This window comes from Falco peregrinus, chromosome 13 (assembly GCF_023634155.1).
Source record: "Falco peregrinus isolate bFalPer1 chromosome 13, bFalPer1.pri, whole genome shotgun sequence".
Classification (NCBI taxonomy): domain Eukaryota; kingdom Metazoa; phylum Chordata; class Aves; order Falconiformes; family Falconidae; genus Falco; species Falco peregrinus.
This window is the reverse complement of record NC_073733.1, coordinates 10671555-10693386: the sequence shown is the minus strand read 5'-3', so window position 1 is coordinate 10693386 and position 21832 is coordinate 10671555. Positions and strand designations below refer to the sequence as shown.

At 41.0% G+C, this 21832-nt stretch overlaps 1 protein-coding gene across 1 annotated transcript; it reads left to right on the top strand.

Annotated features, from left to right (window-relative positions):
- Nucleotides 1-216: 216 nt before the first annotated feature.
- FMR1NB (FMR1 neighbor) lies at nt 217-17472 on the top strand. The gene is made up of 7 exons (XM_055817970.1): nt 217-1789; nt 4333-4404; nt 8669-8782; nt 10320-10457; nt 13159-13255; nt 16414-16557; nt 17262-17472. Exons 1-6 carry the CDS (start codon nt 1726-1728, stop codon nt 16514-16516), a joined length of 588 nt encoding a protein of 195 aa, XP_055673945.1. The 5' UTR covers nt 217-1725; the 3' UTR covers nt 16517-16557; nt 17262-17472.
- The last annotated feature ends 4360 nt before the right edge of the window (nt 17473-21832 follow it).

Below are 21832 nucleotides of genomic sequence, written 5' to 3'. Positions count from 1 at the left end.
GTAGCCATTGTTTATTTACACATTTTAGAAGACTTCTAAAACATTACCAGTTTTCAAAATATGGCACATAAAGCTCAAGAAAACGCGATCTCCTGAAATGGTACAGTACCTGCTGAGTTGTCGCACTACATGCACTACACTTCTCACATTCAGTGGTTGAGTTCACTAAGGTGCTAACTAGGTTAAATGTGAAATTACTATAAACAACAGTGTGACTAATTAGCTGCATTCAGTTTTCAAGTGCATTTTGGAATTATGACCTTTTTCAGTATTTGTGTGCTTAACATGTATCCCTTTCAATTCAAAATCCAGTGTTTTTAAATGTTATTAAATTTCAAGAAATTAAACTGTGAATCTAAATGTACAATTTTATTTTGAAAAGTCATGTTGTTAGAAAACTTGAAAGTGCAACAAATGTCTGATGCTTGAGTTCAGGTCCGTCCTATTGGTAACTTATAAAGTATGGTCTAATGAATTAAAATTATTTTTAAAATAAAGTTCTTTAAAAAGAGTGAGAGGTATTTGTGAATTATACCAAAGTCTAAATTCAGTAGGGTTAAGCTCAAAGCCTACGAATTAACAAATGCTTGTGAAAATAGAAAGTTTATTTCCTTTCTTTTAGTAGATGCATTTTTGTTAAAGGTGATGGGAAAGAAAGATTTTTCAGAGTTGGTATAAAACTTTATCAAGGAACAAAAAAAATTATGCAGCTTTTTGAAAACATAGATAAAAATATCTCTTTTTTGTGAGCATTCATGAGGTCAATGGGCATACAGATTGTTTCTTGAATACGTAAATTGTATTATTTCTAGATGAGTTTTTTTCAGCCCTTTTTGTGTCAAGATCAAATATTGTGTACCATTCTTTCTTTCAACAATCCAGATTTAAGTACTGTATGATATTGAGAGTAGACTCTGTGTTCTTTGTAGGAGTACTTATTAAGTTACTTTCCTGAACTGCAGTATCTTTCTCTGCAAATCCCTGTTGTATTTAATATTAAAAGGGAATAGATTAATTGACTTCCAGTGAGTATCCTCAGTCACTTCAGGAACCCTGCTGTGTGGTTCTGGTAAGTGGCATTCTGTATTACTCTGCAAGAGGAAAGGTGGGTCTCAATTTTAATTTTTATTTTTTTTTAATCCTGTGTACTGTTGAAAAGAGCCTGTTTGTTTCCAGTAACAGCAAGACAATACCTGTGGAATAACTCAATTGAGGGGTTGGGGGAAGTCGATACTGGTTCTGGTGGCTATTTGAAAGAATTTTTTAAAAAGTAACAAGGCTTAGCTTGATGTAGTTTCCACAGTAGTGTGTAATAAGCTTGTTAGTTGTCCCCTTGAACTTAACAGTTTTTGATCCTAAAAGACACTAGTCAAAAGAGTTTTCCAGCCATATTCACGTCCATGTAAATCAAGGTGACCAGAAGAACTTTTAATATCTTAAGTGTAAGACAGCTTTATGTGTGTTAGGAGAAGTGAAGTTAGTTCTTCTGGGTTGTTCCGAAATACGTTCCAGTTTGATCTGCAAAGTTCTTCCTGCCAGAGTTTCACTAGGGTGAAGTGCAGTATCACTTTCACATCACAATTTTAGGCTGTTTTCAGCACTGAAAGGGTTAGATTTGCTACGACATCTCCTTACTTTTCAGCAGTATGTCTCTCACAGCAGCCTGTGGATCTTTTGCCTGCATCAGGGGATGAATCTTCTTTCTACTCCTAACAATTCTTTCAGATGTATCCCACATCTGTCATTCCTCATGTTTATGAAGAGAATCAATTTCGAACAATTTGTGGAGGTAAATAATTGATACTGAACCATGAATATGAATAATTGCCACTACTTTTTTGCGTTGTTTAAAAACTTCTTTACAATAGGCTTCAAAGTAGTAATACTCGTGTGCGTATGGACTTGAGTAATACTTGAGTGCTGTATGGAAGTGGATAATAAAGACCAACAATCATAGATGATTATTTTGTGTTTATGCTGACAGTTTGTTAGGACAAGACTTTGTTTGCACTTTCTACTTTTGCACTGAATGTAAGGAACTGATTTCCAATAAAAGCAGTTAATCTAAAGCAAAAAAAAAAAAAAAAAAATCCCGTGGATGTGGTCTGTGTAAATAACTAGGAACTGAACTTTTGCAGAAACGATATAACAGTTGTTTGGGGTGGTTTGGATTGGAGTATTGGATGTGCTTTTTTGCCTAGTGAACTTGGGTTGAGCCTTGGCTATAGACTACAGTTAGAACAAGGAGAGTTATCAGTCCTAAATTTAATAAAAGGGAAACTAAGTGGTCAATGTAAAATATGGGGGCAATTTTCTCAGATTCTTAGCACTCTGAGAAGTCCCGTATTTGTGCGTCAGAAATGCGTTACACTATATGCAGTGTTTACGAGAGAAACCAACGTGGAAAATCATAATGGCATATGCTTCAGAAAATGAAGAATGTTTGTTCTATATTGGACTTTTAAGTATCACCTCATTGGTACTATTGAGAGTGTCTGTGTGTAGAACGAAACAATGAAATTGAGGATACTGTAATATTGTTTGTACTAGCAAGTTAATGCTGCATACAAATTAGGTTAAAAACTCACCCTTTAAACTTTTTACTCAAATGAAAAACACTTGCATGTGAATATGTAACTTTTTTGAATATCATTCATCTGTTCATATGGCTCTTGTAGCATACTTTCTTTTTCTAAAACTTAACAGACTGTTTTAGGCAGTTTAACTGTTTGGAGAATTGATTTTGGAGCATTTGAGTTTACTTCAGGTTTCTGTATTTTTTAAAGCACTATTCCTAGTCTATTCAAAGACCCTTTCCTTAACGAATGGAAATGTCTGAAAGATTAGCGTCAGACTGCTTTTGCTTCAAGTGTGCAGATATTTGGTGAACCTGCAGGTTGAGCCTGTTACCTAATTAATTCACATTTAATGGATTATGGGGGAACTCTAATTTAAGCACTCTGGCAAACTTTGTCTTTTTTGAGAGGAGTATATTTTAGTGTCCTGAGGTATCTATTACCTGGCCTACACAATTAGGTAGTGTTTCTGTGTTGGAGACTGAAGTGTGATTGGTAGTAACGTACATTTGGTTTTAACTTGATGAATTAGAAGACTTAAAAGGCTCTTGGGAGGCTGATATTTTTTCAAATTGTGTGTAGTTTTTTTCCGACCCCTCTGCTCATGCATTGATCAGATCTGTACTGTTCATTCCGAGCTGTATCATAGTAACAGGGAGCCCATTGTGACACATGTTGTGTGTAACAAGTCTGTCACTGCTGTACTCCAGACCGCTGGTGGTCTTCCTGTTCCAACAGTAGCGGAGAAGCCTGCAAAAGTATGTAATGGGGAAAACTGGAATTGTCTCGGTTTCCCTTGTTTTCCCAGGAAGTGTTTTTCTCTTCCTAGTTAACCTTGGGTGGCATTAGATTTTTCAGTAGTTATCTGGGAAAACATGATTCCTGTCCTCTTTAAGAAATAATTTCACATTTAACTACCATAGCAATGTTTCTCTGTAGGGCAGAGTGTGTTTGTGTATTACTTCACAGAACAGGTACATTCTAATGGCAAGGACAGCTCTCATTTAGCAGCAGGAGTGCAGAAAGGAGATCCTTCAAAGGCCTGTATAGCACTTCAGAAAAACAGGTTTCTCCTCCCTTACCAATACTAACAAAATAATCTTTAGGTTTAAGCTGTTATATATGTGGTAATACTTGAAAAAGACCTTTTAAGGGCAATAGCAAGAGCAGCAGGCGAAGAGACATACAGCATCTGGCAAAGCAGTCTTCAGGGGTGAGTTGGAGGTAAAAAAAAAAAAAAGTTTGCCTGCTGTGGAACTACTATGGCTGATTTAGGGATTTCTAGAAGTGTTTTTATCCATAATACTATTTTTAAAGGTGATTCAAATGTTTTCATCCAAAGCATCTCATATACTTCAATTTTGAAAAGCCTGAAGAATTCAACAAGCTAAACTAGAATTCAGTAATAAGTCTCCAACAATTTAGTTCTTTGGTCCTAATCTTCATTAAACCTGGATTAAAATTTTAGGTAAAAGTGAACTTTTTAAGATGTTGGATGTCCAGCTCTGGCACACTTCAGAGAGGGCATTGTTCGGCTAGTCTGTTAACAAGATGCCTCTTCAAAATCATTTACTGCAAAATTTTTTACTGGGTTTGGCCTCCTCTTTATTGCAAAGAAAAAGAAAAAGGCAGTCCTGCTCAATGCACCAACCTGCTGTCACATTTGTTCTAATCCATAAATACAAAGTTAAGATTTTTTTTTTTTTTTTTTTAACGCATAACCACATACCTATCACTACTGTTGGTTTTATTGCAGTAATGCTGCTAATGGGCACCTGTCTAGCAGGGAACTATGTGGTACTGATACTGCTTTATAGCATCAATTCAAGTAAGTATTGCAAGGATAAAAACATTTTCATAGAAGGAGCAAGTACTTTTACTAACAAGAAATTAAGTTTACAATTTCTCTTGGTAATGATTGAAAAATACTAAATGCATTTAATTACTCCAGATGGGATTGATCAATCCTGACAAATATAGTGGGGGGAACCCCCTATATTTTGCTAACTATAGTTCCCATTTCCTCTTGGTGCATCTATATGAGAAACATGCTGCTTATTTCATCCCTTGCAGCATATCTTGCTTTTATATTACCTTTGATAATAGATTGTTCTATTTTTTTACCCCAGTTTGAAAATTTTTTCTTCTGGCATACAGTTAAAGGCACTCTCACAGTCTGCTGAGACTTGTATTTGCTTAATACAGCAGGTGGCTCAAAATAGTTAGCAAAGATTTTTGGCTGGTAACTTCTACTGTGAGTGCAAGTCAGATTTGGTGATTTGATGTATGTAAAGAATCAGCCCACACATTAAGCTTGCTTTTGATCCTTTATGCATTGAGAAACCAAACTTCAGAGACCACCTTTTCAGATCTTGGTGAAAGGCTGTCAGTTGCTGCAAGTGTCACTGTAAAATGTTTCTGCAATGAAGAGTCATAGAATCATTTAGTCTGGAAAAGACCTTTAAGATTAAATCCAGCTGTAAACTCAGCACGGCCAAGTCCACCACTAAACCATGTCCCTAAGTGCCATGTGTACACATCTTTTAAATACCTTCAGTGATGAAATTTTGAGACGTGTCCCGACCTCACTACAGACTCCTGCCAGGGAGCTGCAGAGAGGGGTCAGGGCCCCCCCGAGCCTCCTCCTCTCCAGACCAGCCCCCCCAGTCCCCTCAGCCGCCCCCCATCAGCCTCGTGCCCCAGCCCCTGCCCCAGCCCCTGCCCGGCTCTGGACACGCTCCAGCCCCTCCACGTCCCCCTGGCAGTGAGGGGCCCAAAGCTGAACACAGGATTCGAGGGGCGGCCTCACCAGGGCCCAGCACAGGGGGACGGGCACTGCCCTGGCCCTGCTGGCCACACTGCTCCTGACACCAGCCAGGCTGCTGCTGGCCCCCGTGGCCACCTGGGCACAGGGCTGGCTCCTGCCCAGCCGGCCCAGCCAGCCCCCCCAGCCCCTTTCCCGCCGGGCACCTTCCCAGCCCCCTGCCCCAGCCTGCAGCGCTGCCTGGGGCTGCTGTGCCCCACGGGCAGGGCCCGGCACGGAGCCGGGTTGAACCTCACACAGCCGGCCTGGGCCCCTCGCCCGGCCTGCCCAGACCCCCGGCAGGGCCTCCTGCCCCCCCGCAGGGCAGCACTGCCCCAGCCTGGTGCCCTCCGCAGACCGGCTGGGGGTGCGCTCAGTGCCCTCATCCAGGTCATCGATAAAGATATCAAACAGGGCCGGCCCCAGCGCTGAGCCCTGGGGACACCCCGTGTGCCCCCGCCAGCGGGATGTCACCCCATCCCCCACCACGCTCTGCCCGGCCGCCCAGCCAGCTCTTAGCCCAGCGCAGAGCACACCCGCCCCGGCCACGGGCAGCCGGTGTCTCCGGGAGATGCTGCGGGAGACGGTGCCAAAGGCTTCGCTAAGGCCCAGGCAGACACCAGCCACAGCCTTTCCCTCAGCCACTAGGCAGGTCACCTTGTCACACAAGGAGATGTGGTTCGTCAGGCAGGACCTGCCTTCCATAACCCCACGCTGGCTGGGCCTGATCCCCCATTGTCCTGCACGTGCCGTGTGACGGCACTCAGGGTGATCTGCTCCAGAACCTTCCCCAGCACCGAGGTCACGCTGACAGGCCTGTAGTTCCCCGGATCCTCCTCCCCGCCCTTCTGGTAGGTGGGTGCCACATTTGCTGACTTCCAGTCAGCTGGGACCTTCCCCGTTGGCCAGGGCTGCTGGTTGATGGAGAGTGGCTCGGTGAGCACTTCCACCAGCTCCCCCAGTACCCCGCGGTGGATCCCATCTGCCCTGTAGACTTGGTTTAGCAGGTTGCTGACCATTTCCCCTTGGATTATGGGGGCTCCATTCTGCTCCCCATCCCCTTCTTCCAGCCCAGGGGGCTGCGCACCTGGGGAACAACGGATCTTGCTGTTGAAGCCTGAGGCAAAGAAAGCATGAAGTGCCCCAGGCTTTTCCTCAGCCGTTGTCACTACGTTTCCCTCCACATCCAATAAAGGATGGAGATTCTCCTTAGCCCTCCTTTCACTGCCAATGTGTTTATAGAGATGTTTATTACTGTCTTGGAGCAGTAGCCACATTCAGTTCTAGTTGGGCTTTGTCCCTTCTCGTTTTCTCTCTGCATAATCTCACTACATCCCTGTAGTCCTCCAGAGCTGCTGCCCCTTCTTCCAAAGGTGGCAAACTCTCCTTTTCCCCCTGAGTTCCAGCCAAAGCTCTGCTCAGCCAGGCCGGTCTTCTCCCCGCCGGCCCGTCTTTCGGCACACAGGGATAACCTGCCCCTGCTCCTTTCAGATTTCCTTCTTGAGGAACGTCCAGCCTCCCTGGAGCCCTTGGCCCTTGAGGGCTGCCTCCCAAGGGACTCTGTCGACCAGGCTCCTAACCAGGCCAAAGTCCGCCCTCTGGAAGCCCGAGGCAGCCGTCCTGCTGACCCCCTCCTTACTGCCCCAGGAATGGAAAACGATCACTTTGTGACCGCTGTGCCCAAGGCGGCCTCTGACCACCACATCCCCCTCCAGCCCTTCCCAGTCTGTAAGCAGCCGGCGCCGCGGGGCATCCCCCCGGCTGGCTCCCTGCCCCGCTGTGCCAGGAAGGTCAGTGCCACACACTGCAGGAACCTCCTGGGCTGCTTCCCCCCCCCGTGCGGTGTGTCCAGCAGGCACCCGGTAGGGTGAAGTCCCCAACGAGAACATGGGCTAGCAATTGTGAGACTTCTCCCAGCTGCTTCTAGAATATTTAGATGAGGAAGTCATTCTGTCTAAAAAAAAAATAAAAAGCAGGGAAAAACATTTTCCCAGGGTGTGTATGTGTGTGAGCCCTAACATAAATGTGTTTCAAAAGTACATGATGCAGCTTATGTTGAGCAGCAGTGCCCATTAAATGTATGTATGTGGCTTCTGTCTCGATAAACTCTCGTATGAGACAGCGATGTACAGGACAACCATGGTCATATTTTCAGATAATTGTCACCAAACTGGTAGTCAGATAATGACATTTCATCAAACTTTAGTATGAACTTTGCAAGTCACATTTCTGTTACACGTTAGTTTCAGATTCTTTATTTTGCCATGCATCCAATTCTCCCTACTCTGATGCTGCTTTTCCTGAAGGCAGGTTGTGCCCCAGGACAAACACAGAACTACACTTCTGATGCTGCTAGCTGAAGAATCATCTAAAAGACTGAAGTTCCTCAGTACCTTAGGTTTTTGTTTAGGCCATGATCTCGCTTCTGTTCCCAAGAAACTATATACCCATGAAATGGCTTTAAATAAACTCCCATCACTGAAAGCTGTTGAAGTTGTGATGGTGTAAGTTTCTCATATGGAGAGAAAAAAGGCAAGCAAATAGGAATACTGGGTTTCTTTATCTTTTTTTCCTCATTGTGGAGTGGTTGATTGCCAGTGCAGTCCCACTGTGATTTGCACTTTTGGTTTAATGAAAAAGAGATGTAGGTGAGGCAGCAAGGTTTTCTGATGCCACATCTTCTGGAGTAGTGTAAATGAAAGGTGATCAAGAAGTCCCAGAGCCACAAATCACTGGTGTTTGGGAAAATACTCCAGTACCTCTATATTCAGGGAAGTTTTGTTCTTTCCTACACATCTGCTGTAGGTCGCTGTCATGTTGGGATGTTGGGATATATGCATGTTTTGTTGTATCTGGTAAAGCTGCCTTTCACCACATTTCTGTGTTTCATTTGGGGTCTGAACTATATCTAAAACAAAGACTGAAGGTTCTGCTTGCATACATGTGAGAAATATATCTGTAGATACAACTCAGAGTTTTCAGGGAATCTGCACCTTATAGGTGAACAGTAGGGCTTTTTGTCTTGACAATTTTCACCTGAATGGATTCTTTAATTTAAATTTCACAGTTATAGTTCTTTTCTCATTGTGGTTCATGAAGCAATTTGAAGTAATATTAAGTGAATACAACAGAAAGATATGTATGCTTAACCTTGCTAGCCATCAGGAGTCATAATTCACAATGACTATAAATGCCTTCATAATGAAAGATAATCAGTATGAAAATGTCATTGCATTTAATTAATTACAGATATTTTGATGGTAATGAGCTAATCATGATGAGTTTTCAGGTTTTGCACAACCAACTCAGCAAGTTTTAGAAAAAAGTGAAGTGGCACCCAGCAAACCTGGCATGAAACTGAAAGACGCGTATGAGCCTCTCTTAAGCTTCTTCAGGCCAACAAGTAAGTGTCACTTCATCACTGCAGCATTGTTTTTCTCTAATCTTTCTCCTTCTTCTGCCTCACTTCCAATCCTCCCTCCCACACCTACCTGTCAGCATTCAATGTATTTAAAACCCTCAGTCCGATACTGCAAAACACACCAGATCTCTTCCAAATGATATTGTTAAGTGCCCCTTTGGAACAATCATAAATTTGCTTCCACTGCATTGCTACCCTCCTGCAAAACCCTTGATCATCAGTGATGTGATTGTGCTAGAAATGCTGGACAGCTTGGTGTTGGATCCGCCTTGCCCAGCTTTGTTGTATGCATAGGAAGAAAAGAGCTATTTGGCACATTCTAGGTGAGAGAAGGATTTTTTCCTGCAGTAGTGTTTCTCTCACTTCTGCTGGTTAGGAAAGGCTCCAGGGCCGTTAGCTTAGGCTGAACCACTCACCTTTTGGACTGCTCAAGTTAAATGAGAAGAACTATATTATTTCATAATATTATTGAGAAGGAAATCACAATGCTAATTTGCTAATATCAGTAAGAAAGATAATATCTATGAATAGAGAAAAAGGTCTTGGCATGTACAAAAAATCCAAACCTGACTCCATAACTGGATCACCGACAAAATCAAAGGAGAAGCAGAAATACCACTTTTCACTTACTATGTTTCTGCATTACCTTAGCGGACCACCACTGCTATTAGTACCACTGAGCCCTAGGGAAGCACAGAGGCGTCATGAAGTGCCTGATCCCACATTTAATAAACTGAATTTGGCTACCACTAATGTCTATGATAAACATGAGACTGACAATGCAGCCAGTCTTGGGAGAGTTTTTGGAACCAAATGATGCTTTGCAGCTGCTGTGGAAGTGTCACATAAGGGATGTGATACCCAGTTTTACAGGAATTAAATATACTGAGACATCTACTATTTGTAAGTATCTTACACATTTAAGCCCTTCTCACAGAGGATCTCATGATTATCGGATTAATGTGAATCTGATATTAAATAAATAAAAAAGAATAAATTGCTTGAATATTTTGTTCAATAACTGGATTGGATATCTTGCGGGTTTGTTCCTATCAGCTGATTTTCAGCTGCTTCTAGAAACGTGCAATTAGTGCCATACAGAAAGTTAGTGGCAATGTATTCCATGCTGGGCCTGTAAAAAAAAAAAAAAAAAAAAAAAAAAATGTCTTAAATTTCTGTTTTCTTTTTTTTAATTAGAAACAGTCTAGTCAGAAGATTTAGTTTGTCTTTCCCACTTGGTTTACAAACCTAAGTATAAAAAAGTGTTTCAGTGATGTTTAGATTTGGTTTTGTAAATGTCTCTTGCTGAAACAAAGCAAATTACTTAAGATTTTGTATTATGTGATTTTAGCTTTTCTGTTAATTTTAATATATAGATTAATTAGTTTTGGGGAAAAAACAAACATGAAAGTCAGTGACACTGTTTTCTCTATCAAAGCATGCTAGGGACACCAAATATCCCTCTACTTGGACGTTGCTTCTAGAACAGAGATCTTACATATTATTTCTTTTTTTAAAGCATGTCGTCGCAAAGGTGGACAAACCTTAATTCCTTGTCATGTAGGAGAGGGTCTTAACAGAACTGAATGCTTGAAAAATAAATGTTGTCCTTCCAAAACCAGCCACGAACTGACATGTTACATGCCATTTAAAGACAGTAAGTATACTTCTGTAGATTGCTGCCTTGTAGCCAAATGCTGCTTCTGGTCAGACAATACAATTTTCATTTCTGTTACTTCCTTTAGTTTTTCATGTCACCACTCTCTTCAAGGTAAGTGTAAGCTTGCATTTATTTCTGCATATATATTAATAGAGAAAACAGTTCTTTGATACAGAATTGTTTGGATATCTTGTCAACCCCAGCACAAACTAAGAACAAGTGATACAAATAAACATGCTCACATATGTTAGCACAAAGAATGGAGGGAAGGCTTTATTTGTGGAAAGGAGGATTCAATCCAAAGTAATAGTGACTGTGAAAGTGCTGTGAAGAAAAGGTGGAATTATTTAATCTGGTGAAAATGAGGCTAACTGGTTATTTCATAGCTACTGAAGGTTGTTTAGAAGAGCCATTACTAAGATGAGGGAGCCACAAATTCTCCTTGGTAGGATCAGATGATATAACAAGTGAGAATTGCCACTAATGCTTGGGAAATTTAGCTTGAACATTAGGAGAAAAAAATTCTTTAGGAAAGTAGTGCAACTCTAGAACAAGTCATCAGACAGGTGATGGAGTCATCATCCTTGGAGCTTTTCCAGACTTGGCCGGATAAAGAGACAATTTAACTTGACCTCATGTTGGTGGTAGCCTTGCTTCAGGAAGAAGGTTGATCTACATGATCTGCAGAAGTCTCTTACAACCAAATATTCTGTGGTTCTGTGTTCCTAAATTCTGGCCTTAAAATATTTTACCATTTTTCTTTAAGCATAAACTTGGTGTACATGATTTTCTTCTCTCTCTCATATGAAAGAATGCAGCAAACTATTTTTGTACATCCTACCATTGCACATAACTGTGGTAATCTGCTTTACTGAAACAGTTGTATCGAATCTTAATTTTTGTCATAACTTTTTTTCCATTTGTACAGCTTTGTTATTGTTTTTCATGGCGAGGTTGCTTCAACAAACTGAAAAATGCAAAAATGTTAGAGGATTTTTTTTTAGACACAGAATTATTGGATGTGGAAAGGACCTCTCAAGAACATATAGTCAGATCCTCCCTGGTTAAGAAGGGTCAGCTACAATAGGTTTTCCAGGGCTGTGTCCAGTCAAGTTTTGAATATGTCTGAGGACAGGGACTCCACAGCCTCTCTGGGCAACCTCTCTGGGCAACCTGTTCCAGCGTTTACTGCTTGAACCCTCACAGTAAAAAAAAAAAAAAAAAAAAAAAATTATGCTCAGGTGGAATTTTGTGTCTTAATTTGTGTCCTTTGTCTCATGTTCAGACACTAGACATATATCTCATGGTTTTCTTTCAAGAACAGTGCCAAGATACTCCAGCAATATTTGGAGATCCATCACAGGATCACAGGAAAAGAGCCAAATATTACCCTGTTTTTTTCTAATACAGCGATGCCTGTTATATTGTGTCCTTTTTTTCACCAATGTTCTTAGACACAGGCAGTCTTAACAAACATGAATGTTAGTAGAAGAAACCATAATCCAGAGCTTAATGGTTTAGGTCTTCCTGATATAATTCAGCATACGTCCATTGATTACAGACACAATACCCAGTTTTCAGGAAGAGCTGACTTAATACAGATATGAAACCCTAGGGGAATACTTGTAAGCTAACATGAGTTCACTTTCTGCTTGTTTGTGCTTGTTCAGAAGCAGGCAGAGGTCAGGACTGAACTTTGAAATTTTTCTTGTAGTTGAGCAGTGCCACATTGCAGTGCTAGGACAGCTGTAATTGCTGCTAGCTAGGTAACTTGATAGAAAGAAATACCATTCATCATGAGGCCATAAGAATCTGTTAGTTAGGGGCATACTGCAGAAACAAAATATTTTAATAATATTCGTTTCCCACCTAGGCCTTTATATTATGTGTAGAAGACACTTCATTATAGCAAGAAGAAAAGCTGTATCATGAAAATTACAGCTTTTCTGCTCATTTTTAAGACACATACTCAAGCAAATGTTAAAATTAAATACGCTTATTCAGCTGTGACTGCTTGATTCTTCATTTCAGTTAAGCTTTTACTGTTTGAATATCAAGGGCTGACTATTTTACAGAATTATTTGTTCATAGATTAATTAGCTACTTGAATGCTCCTGGATGTACAACATATGTCCGAAGAAAATACAAACACTTACTGCCCTGGGAGCACATGCTGTTTGCCTCAAAGCAATCTGTTGATAAAATAGAAGCACTTAGCAGATATTAGACTCATGGCACTTGGGGTTCTGTAAGATGATCAGAGGCTGCATACTTGAATGGTTCTTATCTGGGAGTTTTGTCTTGAATTTCACTAGGAATAAAATGAAGCTTTAAGAAAATGCTGCAAAAGTTAAGAACTGAAATGGGTAAATAGCATTCATTTGCATGATTTTGTTTCCATTCTTTAAGAAGCTCCTAAAGGACTTTGATTTTTATCCCTACCCCCCGCCACCCCCCCATGCTCTGGGTTCACACAGACCCCAGTTGCCTCTGAAATTAACCAAACACTTGGGCTATTTGAACTCAGGTCAAGTCTGAGATGAGGTCTTTCTCGTCTGAGCTTATTTCTAACACCTACTTTTTTTCCATTGTGTTGCTGGCTGAGATACATGTCTTAGAGGCTAATCTCTGTCATCTATACCTCAATATATATCTCAGAATGATTCATAACTAATGCAAACTTCTGTTGACTCTACAGATGTGCAACTGACATTTCGACTGCTTGTGCTTGTGGCAGGAGGATTTTTTATATTGGGGTGTCTACCATTTTGTTGCAATACCTTTTTTCAGAGAAGGTAAGCATTAGGGCATGATCAGACCAATTTTATGAGGTACTGCTTCTAAACGTAGAAAATAGGGGCGACTGACATGTTTTAAGTCAGTGAGAGGAGAAAAGACTGAAGGGAAAAAAGCGAGGAACTAATGTGCAAACATAAAAAATGAGCCCTTCTAGTTTGACGCTACATATAACAGAGAGTCAATTTGGCTTAAGGAAAAAAAGGTTGCTAATGCCCTCGTACTCTTTCTAAAGACCTAGTTATAAAGGGCTTGGACTTGATCTTACTTCCCTTGCTGGGGAAGTTACATGTAAAACACAAAGGCCCACTGCCTGCACATAAAGCCCTGAATGGGGCTGGAGCAGCGGTGCCTGAACTTGCCATGAGCCGTGCAGGATGGGGACCCTCTCCTGGGCCAATATGCTGAGTAGGGAAGACTAGGGTTTTGCTCCCTTGATTCTCCAGTTATCTTCCCCCACTTTCTGCCCCTGCTCCATACCGAAGGCTAGTGCATCCTATATATTAAAGGAATTTGGTTCCTGTTCTTCTCTTTGGCAGGAAGGCAAGACCAGCAACTGCCAGTTGTTGGCAAAAAAGCTGACAAATGAGACTTAAAAGCAAATCAAGCTATGGGGCAGCCTGCAACACTGTGCTCAGCCTGTCCTGTTTAACCCAGAATAGGTTTTTAGGACACAGTGTCCTGAGTGCAATGAAAACCCAGCACATCAGTAAAAATGAAGTTTTGAGAAGAAATTAATTTCACTTTGTAATATAAGTTTAAAAAGAAACGAGTGAGAAAACTTCCTGCTACTTGCCTTAGCTCTCAAAATTCACATGGAGAAGGGTGACAAAAATGGTTCTTTTACCACTGCCTTCGAAGGCACTTCTAAAAGACTGACATTGCCTGTGGTAAACAATTGACTGCTGCACAGGAAATGGCATGTGCAAGCAGGAATGAATTATCTGAAAGGTAATAAGGAAGAAATCAGAGAGAAAAATCAGTTTGTAAAGAAAAAACAAGTAGAAATGTGTCTGTGTGGGATAGACCTAGAGTTATGCACTTAAAACACAGAAGGAAAGAACGAAGTAGCAGGCCTGAATAGAGTAAGAGAAGTAAGCTGGGAGTGTGCTTGGGAGAAAAGTAAATTAATTATCTCTAAGGTTTCTAATGTGCAGTGTGTTTTCTTAATGTATAGGGCACATCACAGCCTGTGAGTGCTGTGCAAGCAGTTTAGGTTTTGATGTTGTGAAGAGTTTCAGCATGTATGTTCTTATCATAATGGGAAAATGTAAGCTCCACAACATCAAAATCATTAAACTAAGATGGAATGTGTTAACATAACTGTGCTTTATTTCTCTAGGGTGGTAGTTCAAATTGAATAGCTAATGCTACAGCTTGGTTAATAAGACAGAATTGTCTTTTTCGTGAAGATTCCCACCCCACCCCACCCCCAAAGTGTTAAGTGTTAAACTTTTGCTTTACTAAGACGTTAGCAGTCTATGTGGGATCATATACATGGACGTACTCACACACATAGACTATACTAATGCGGCTGCCTAGCAGATGGCTATTTGCTGTGGTGTTCCACATTTAGACAAGACCTGCTGTGAAAATCTCCACGTTACATCTTACATTGCTCGACAGCTGATGTTCAGCATACAGATAGCTGCACTGAGTCATCAGTGACTCTGAAAACAGGAGGCAAAGAATTAACATGAAATTATCATAAATTTTCTGGAAAATGAATTAATATGTGTTCGTTTTGAGAGAATTCACATTAATGTTTAAATGATCATTTCTGTGTTTTTTCATAGCGAGTGAAATTAGAATATTGCTGTTCTGCTATGACTTGTTTTTTGCTTTGTTTTTTAATGCAGTGATTAACCAGATGCTAAATGGTTTTAATTTCCAACATCATATATTTGAGTTCTAGGAAAGGAGCAATCCTATAACGTTGTAACTTTGAGTTTTCCCAGTTATAGAGACAGTTGATAGAGGATATGGCTTTGATAAGCATTCCTTTAATGAGCCTGAAACCTTCTCCCTGGATGGAAATTCTTTTGTTTTCAGCACTGTATGGTCAATATCGAGAGCGTCCTATGTACAATGCCAAAACTGTACTGGATGTGCACAACAGTAAAAATTTTCTCTAGAGTTATCAAAAAATAAGAGGGCTTTTGTTGACAAAATTTGGGATGATTTATGAGAACCAATGTGCCCCTTCTAGAGCAAATTCCAAGGTTTCCCATAGAAGTCTATTTACATTAAAAAACAAAACCAAAAACCGACGACTGAGAGACCAACAGAACCTGGGCAACTAGCCCTGGAAAGCTTTTGCAGGCACTTGTGCTGTGTAGCTAGGGGTGGCTGTTTCTCAGGAGCTACCCAGGATTAGGACAGCAGAGGTAATTCCATAATGTGGCCAGACTAAGAACATGTAGGAGCATGGAATTCCTGTAAAATTGAGAGAGGGAGCTGAGTACTCTGCCCCTTGCCACACTTGATCAGCATTAGTAATTCCCTGAGCCAGTGAGGCTTTGTTACTTCTGCATCCCTGTCAATGAGCTGTGTATTCGCCTCCTTCCAATGGTATTTTTCCTGCAGGAAGCAGGATCTACATGTGCCTCTTCCCAGGAAATGGACAGTTTCTCTTGTATTTTGTCAGTCTTTGTTAGTCTTCATTGTTAGTTTTGTTAGTCTTCATTGACAACCACATGCAATGATGGACAGGTTAAGACACTACAGGTTAGGAAAATGCAGATGCACTTAACTAGTGCTATATTTGAATAATACTGTGTAGATTTTAAAAATAGAGTAAGAATTAGAGAAGCTGTCATTTCCTTCTACTGAATTCCTAGTACAGCTTTTGGGCCCTTGAATTTGTTTGACTAATTACTGTGGAAATTTCTGGTCATGGTTGCAATATATGAATCAGAAGGTGAGCTGAAATTCATGAGGAAAACATAAGAGATGGGGAAAACTTATTGAAATGCTTTTCCTAGCTGTAATCTATGTCCTAGTGATGAAATCTTGTGATGGCCCTCAAAATCAACTCTAGCTTTGAGGGTTTTTTTTTTTCACTGGAGCTAGGATTTCACAGCTACAGTCTAGGTGATCTCTAAATTCCTTCTTTTGAAAGTCAACCACTTTCAGCTGTTGTTTTAATATGTTGCAGCCAATGTGTCAATCCTTTAAGAAGGGCAAATAAAGAAATACAGCAAATAGTGCGGAAGAAAAGAGCACATAGTGAAGAGGTTTATGACCCTTTACTGGATTGACTGAAGAAAGACTCTAAGGACCATAAGAACAACAAAAACAGGTAAATGAAATATTCTTGTGTTCTTTCAGTTTAGGATTGTTATCTTCTATCCATTCTGTATAGAATACTAAACATATGCATTACTAAATGCCTGTTGCTCCCCAGTCCAGTAGACTTTGTCAAAAGGCAATGTTTATCACGGATCACTTTCAATTTCTGTTATGGGACAAGTAATGAGTCTGATTGCTGTGCTGGGAAGATGAACAACAGCAGAGCAAGCCATGGGCGGTATTACAGTCCTAGGTTTAAGTCCTCTGCCATTTCAGAGTTCCTTATCCCATGTGCAAATTGTGTTGTATGGGAGAGTGGAAAAGCAGAGTAAGGTTTTGGGGCTTTCAGGAGAGACAGATCCATTTACAAGGCACTGAGAAATCTGTCCTGTATGGATAAGGGTGTTTTACAGCTGCCACGTTCACATAGCTCCACATCTTGGCATTCGACTTCAGTGCTGAATAGCAATTGACTACTGAAATAAATGTAATCTGAGAGTGAAATGTTATTTACATCACATGAACATGCCAAACTATAGATTATTAAAGGTGACAATGAAATCAAGAAGTGTTAGCGAGGTCATTGGACAATAAGGAAATATTTTGGGGAGAGTATTGATTTGGCAAAAATGTAAAGATGTCCTTAAATTTAGTTAGGCTCATGTTTAGGTTTTGGGTTTGTTTTGTTTTGTTTTTGTTTTTCCTTTGGCGTAGAGGAACATCCACCTGATCTTGAAGACCTCAAGCAGAAGGACACCAGGATTACCTGAGTATGCCCTAGAAAATGAGATGTTTTGTTTTAGTATCAAAGTAATACAGTGTTGTCAACCCTTGATAATGCTATTGATTTTGCAGTAGAAGATCTTAATTTCCAGTTATTTATGTTCGTTCCATATTCCTGTATAAAAAAGCTAGCAACACCAAAAGACTGCTTGTGGTAATTTCTGAATAATAAGTCTTCTCTTATTGATGCAGTATCCCTGTGGATGGATATGAAGATACCAGTTAAGTGTCCATCTCAGTTTAGAGGTCAGTCTTAGAATATTATCTGGATTAAGAAGAGAGAGTTGTCATTCATTAAACCGGTAGCGAGTGGCCAGCTTACTGCCTTTCAGTGTTGGATGGCTCTGCAGCACAGTAGTGCTACTCTTACTGAGGAAAACGGCTAATTCCTTACCAGGATGCAGAAGATTTAGGAAATCTGTTGTTGGGCAGTTGCTTTAAAGATAGGCTTGGCAAAAATACAAAGTACTTGAGAAAACTGTGCTAGTGTTTTTCTCTGGCATTCTCTCTCTCCATGGTATATCACTGCACCAGAGAACTTTTCTTTGATCTTTAGATGACCTGTCTCTCAAGGTAGGTGATTTCAAAATGCAATTTCTTTCCATTTCCCTGTAGCGTAACAAAAAGAAAAGAAACAAACATGTAACAGTTTTCAGCAGCTGAGTGCAAAAGTAAGAGTGAGTACCTAAAAGAATGTCAGCAGAAATCAGTATCACCCATAATAATGCAATCACTGGTCATTTTTCCTTGGGTCTGTGAAGTCCGTGTAGCAGAATTTCCAAGAGCTACAACTGGGAGGAATGGAGCTTTCCTCCTAAGCTGGAGAATAAATATTATGAGTGATTCTTTAAAACTATGTACTTTCAGGATTCTGCATTTAATAATTTTTTTGTGGTTTCATCAGTCCAAAAAAAGGTGTCACTTAAAATGCAAGTGGAATAGGGGTGGAATATGCCTACGGGCAATCTCATTAAATTGTTGGAGTACTTACTGATAGTCAGACATAACTATATGCAGGACCTATAGAGCTTGATATTGCAACCATTGCCAGTAGCATTGTATTACAGATAATTTGGTTATAATTTTGTAAGCAAAAGTATTATGATGTTTTTAATGTGGAGCAGCAGAATGATGGAGACTGAACAGGGCTCTGTTTGCCTTCCAAATTGGTTGTGTATGTGCTGTTTCTTAATATTATTTTTATGAATGGTGAAGTATGTATGTAGATATTTTGACAAAGATAAAAACCAGTTTCCTGCTACATGAATTTAGGGGCACTATCACAGCTGAAATGTGCATGTGACAAACCACATAGATCCTCATGGCTGATGGTGATTATGGAGAGAGAGCTGTGCTCTGGAGGAAGTTAGGCTTTCATATGGTGCTTCATGATTTTGATTTGAAGGGTAATAAATTCATTCTTTTTCCGTATCATTGACAGCACAACTGCTTTCAATGTCACATAACATTCTGACAAAGGGACACATACTGATAAAACAACTGTATTTAACATAAGCAATCAATGCATCAGCTGTAACCATATCTGGCAGCACCAGAACAAGATGAGCATAAGCAAAATATATGTACTGTAAGAGGAGGAGATGAGATGAAAAAGGCACAGCAAGGTTTATATTCCTCCTAGTGGAACAGTAGTCAAGAGCACCGCGTGTGGACTTGGGCCCTTTTCTATGTAGCAGCTTCATTGTAAAGATGTTCTAAAGGGCTGGAAGTTTTGCTTTTCAGTTGGAGAAGACGAAAGTTCTGGTTTAAAATTTTCATTTCTATTGTCTCTTGACAGTTCATTTGTCAAGCATGGGTATTGCATAAATAACTGCTACCTGTGCCTAAAATGTCATAATAGCAGTTTAATTACTCACAAAGGTCAAAATTATTACCTTAGGGTCAAATCACAGATATTCATTCACAGGCCGGTATGTGATGCTGCTCATGCATCTTACCCCCTGCCCTGGAACGCTCAAGGATCTCAGACTCCCCATGGGACTTGGCCTCCGTGTGGTGAGTTGGGCGGTTAAGTGTCCCTTGACCGTACCAGCAGCTCTTGCATGGCTGAGGTGGGGAATGGCACTGACTACCAGAAACATTCCTTATCTGAACTGTAACATCCCCTGACAGCCTTGGAACATTCCTTATCTGAATAGGAGCCTGAGTGGTACAGTGCCACCATGACTGGAATTTTGAAAATTCCAGTAATTACAGACTCGGATTGTGGCCAGGACAGAGGATTATTGCTGACTAAAGCCAGTCATCTCTGACCCTATGAACAGCGGTCCTAAGTGAGGCCCTTTTGAGCTCTCCTGGACTGCAGCAGGCTGTGAACAGCATCTCCCTCTCAGTGGGGTGCCTCTCAGAGCTTGTGCACTCCCAAGTTAGCAAAGTCAGGAGGACCATCACTGAAAGCTGATGACGGAGCCTGGGCTGATACCCCCACTCCTCGGGACTCAACCCTTGCCTGTTGAGAAATGCAAAGGCATTCGACGTGAACGTTTCACTGAACTCAAGGGGAACTTTTAACAGGTATACCTTTGTACATTTATATCTATATTTCTACACATCTATTCCTTTGTGTCTATGTGCATGTGTGTGTGAATTGATTTAGGTACCTCATGACAAGTATAGGATGAATGTTACCATCTCAGATCCGTGAATAGGTTACTGTTGTGACTGTAGTAAATACTATTGATCCAGTTTGTAAATAATAAATTAGTCAATGATTAAGTGCTGCTAAAAGCTTGTGATCAACCTTAAACTATGGATAAACCTTAGACATCCTTTGGATATAACCCATTGTCCAAGTCTGAGACCACGGTTGGATCTAGCTACACCTAAACTCTCTCAAGAGTTTAGAAAACAAGGTGATCCACTCTGAACCTCGTGACTCAGCAGGAGGGTCTCCCTTACCCTTTTACATCTTTATTCTCTGTGTAAATAATTCTGGGTTAATTTTAATTTGATTCTTCTTTGTGTGATTTATCTAAGTGATAAGAAATAGAGTGAACCTTGCCATCGAACTTTGTGAAGTCGCACTCCCACAAATTCAGTTTTGCTAGTACCTTTGATGGTGATTCTTTAAGTGACCTAAACCACTCGCTCGTGACTGATGCTAACTGTACTGACATTGCCACATGAACATGGATGTTTTGATCAGCTGACAAGCTGCTTGCTTCCACTAGTAAAAATTCAGATCCCTTTGATAATCGTTGTTTATTTGGGTGGGGTATTTTTTTACTCCTGCACCTCAGCATGCAACAGAAGAATTTCAGCCTGGGGTTACCCCAGCTCTACCTGGAACATGACTTTTCCCCAGTGCCTACAATGCTGAGGTGTACCTTGTGTACCAAGTGGCATGTTGGTGAACCAAACTCAATTTTCCTTTGTCCTTTCTGTCCCGTCAAAGATCTAGATTAGGGCCCAGGTCATCCAGAAGAAAGCACAAGCATTCTTGCAAGGGCTCCTCACAGTGCCTTTGTGGCTAGTGAAAGGGCTACTAAGGACTGGGTGGTGGTCCCAAGCCTGCAGAGCGGTTCCACCTGCCAGTCCCAGCGACCGGGACACCGTCAGTGCTGAAGGCCGGGACCACAAGGTGGCGCTGCAGGCAAACGTTTTTCCCTCTGGCTTTGGTTCCTGGAGAACTTTATTGATTTTTGCCTTTTACAATGTGGTTCATCAAGTCACAAAAAGGCAGATAGTGTACAATAGAGCAATGGTCACTCAGTAAAAAAGACAACATAATACAGCATATGATGACAAGGCTTTAGAAGACTTACAAGATATACAAACCATTGCTTGTGGCTTTAGATCTGCTCTCTCTCCTATCGAACTGATACAGAGTGAAACAAAAGAGCTCTCAGTGGAACATCCCTCTTTATCTTCACAAAGATTAAATAAATACGAGGCTAAACAACCTGCCCCATTGCACAATAGCTGTATCCAAGAGTGGATGCTGCTACCCTAGAGACACGAGCTATGATAGGGCTCCAGCAGCAGTACAGCTCTTTCACCACATCACCCGGTGTCTGCACCGTGTCTAATGGCAAAGGGTTTGTCTCATTTTCTGGTCCCGCTGAAACCTAACCCACACCCTTAACCACATTCTGTAAGATGAAGAGAAAGGGTTGAGGTGATTTTTGAAAAGCTTTAAAGCAGTATGAAACGACTGTGTTACACTGCAGGCAACCGTGGCAATATCTGGTACTTCTCTCCATCTGACCTTTAGAAAGCTTTCAAAGTCATGAGAATCGAACTTAAAAAATAAATACAATGGAATGAAACCCAAGCTGCTCAGAGTTACAGTGAGAGAACAGATTTGAACCGTAAAGCTCAAAAATCCAAAGCCAAATACAAATTTGTATTTAAGCAAAATCCCTGTGACTGGGGAACCTGTCTTTTATTTTTGAAGGCTCAGGGTTCAGTTCTGAGGCCTGTTTTACCCAGCTGAGGTTCATGCAATGCCAGGTAGCGCAGATATAGGAGGAGAAAACACT

Coding starts and splice junctions, on each gene's coding strand:
- FMR1NB (XM_055817970.1), top strand. CDS start 1,726: ATGTATCCCACATCTGTCATTCCTCATGTTTATGAAGAGAATCAATTT. Junction 1,790..4,332: donor ATTTCGAACAATTTGTGGAG/GTAAATAATTGA, acceptor GTTTTATTGCAG/TAATGCTGCTAATGGGCACC. Junction 8,783..10,319: donor AAGCTTCTTCAGGCCAACAA/GTAAGTGTCACT, acceptor CTTTTTTTAAAG/CATGTCGTCGCAAAGGTGGA.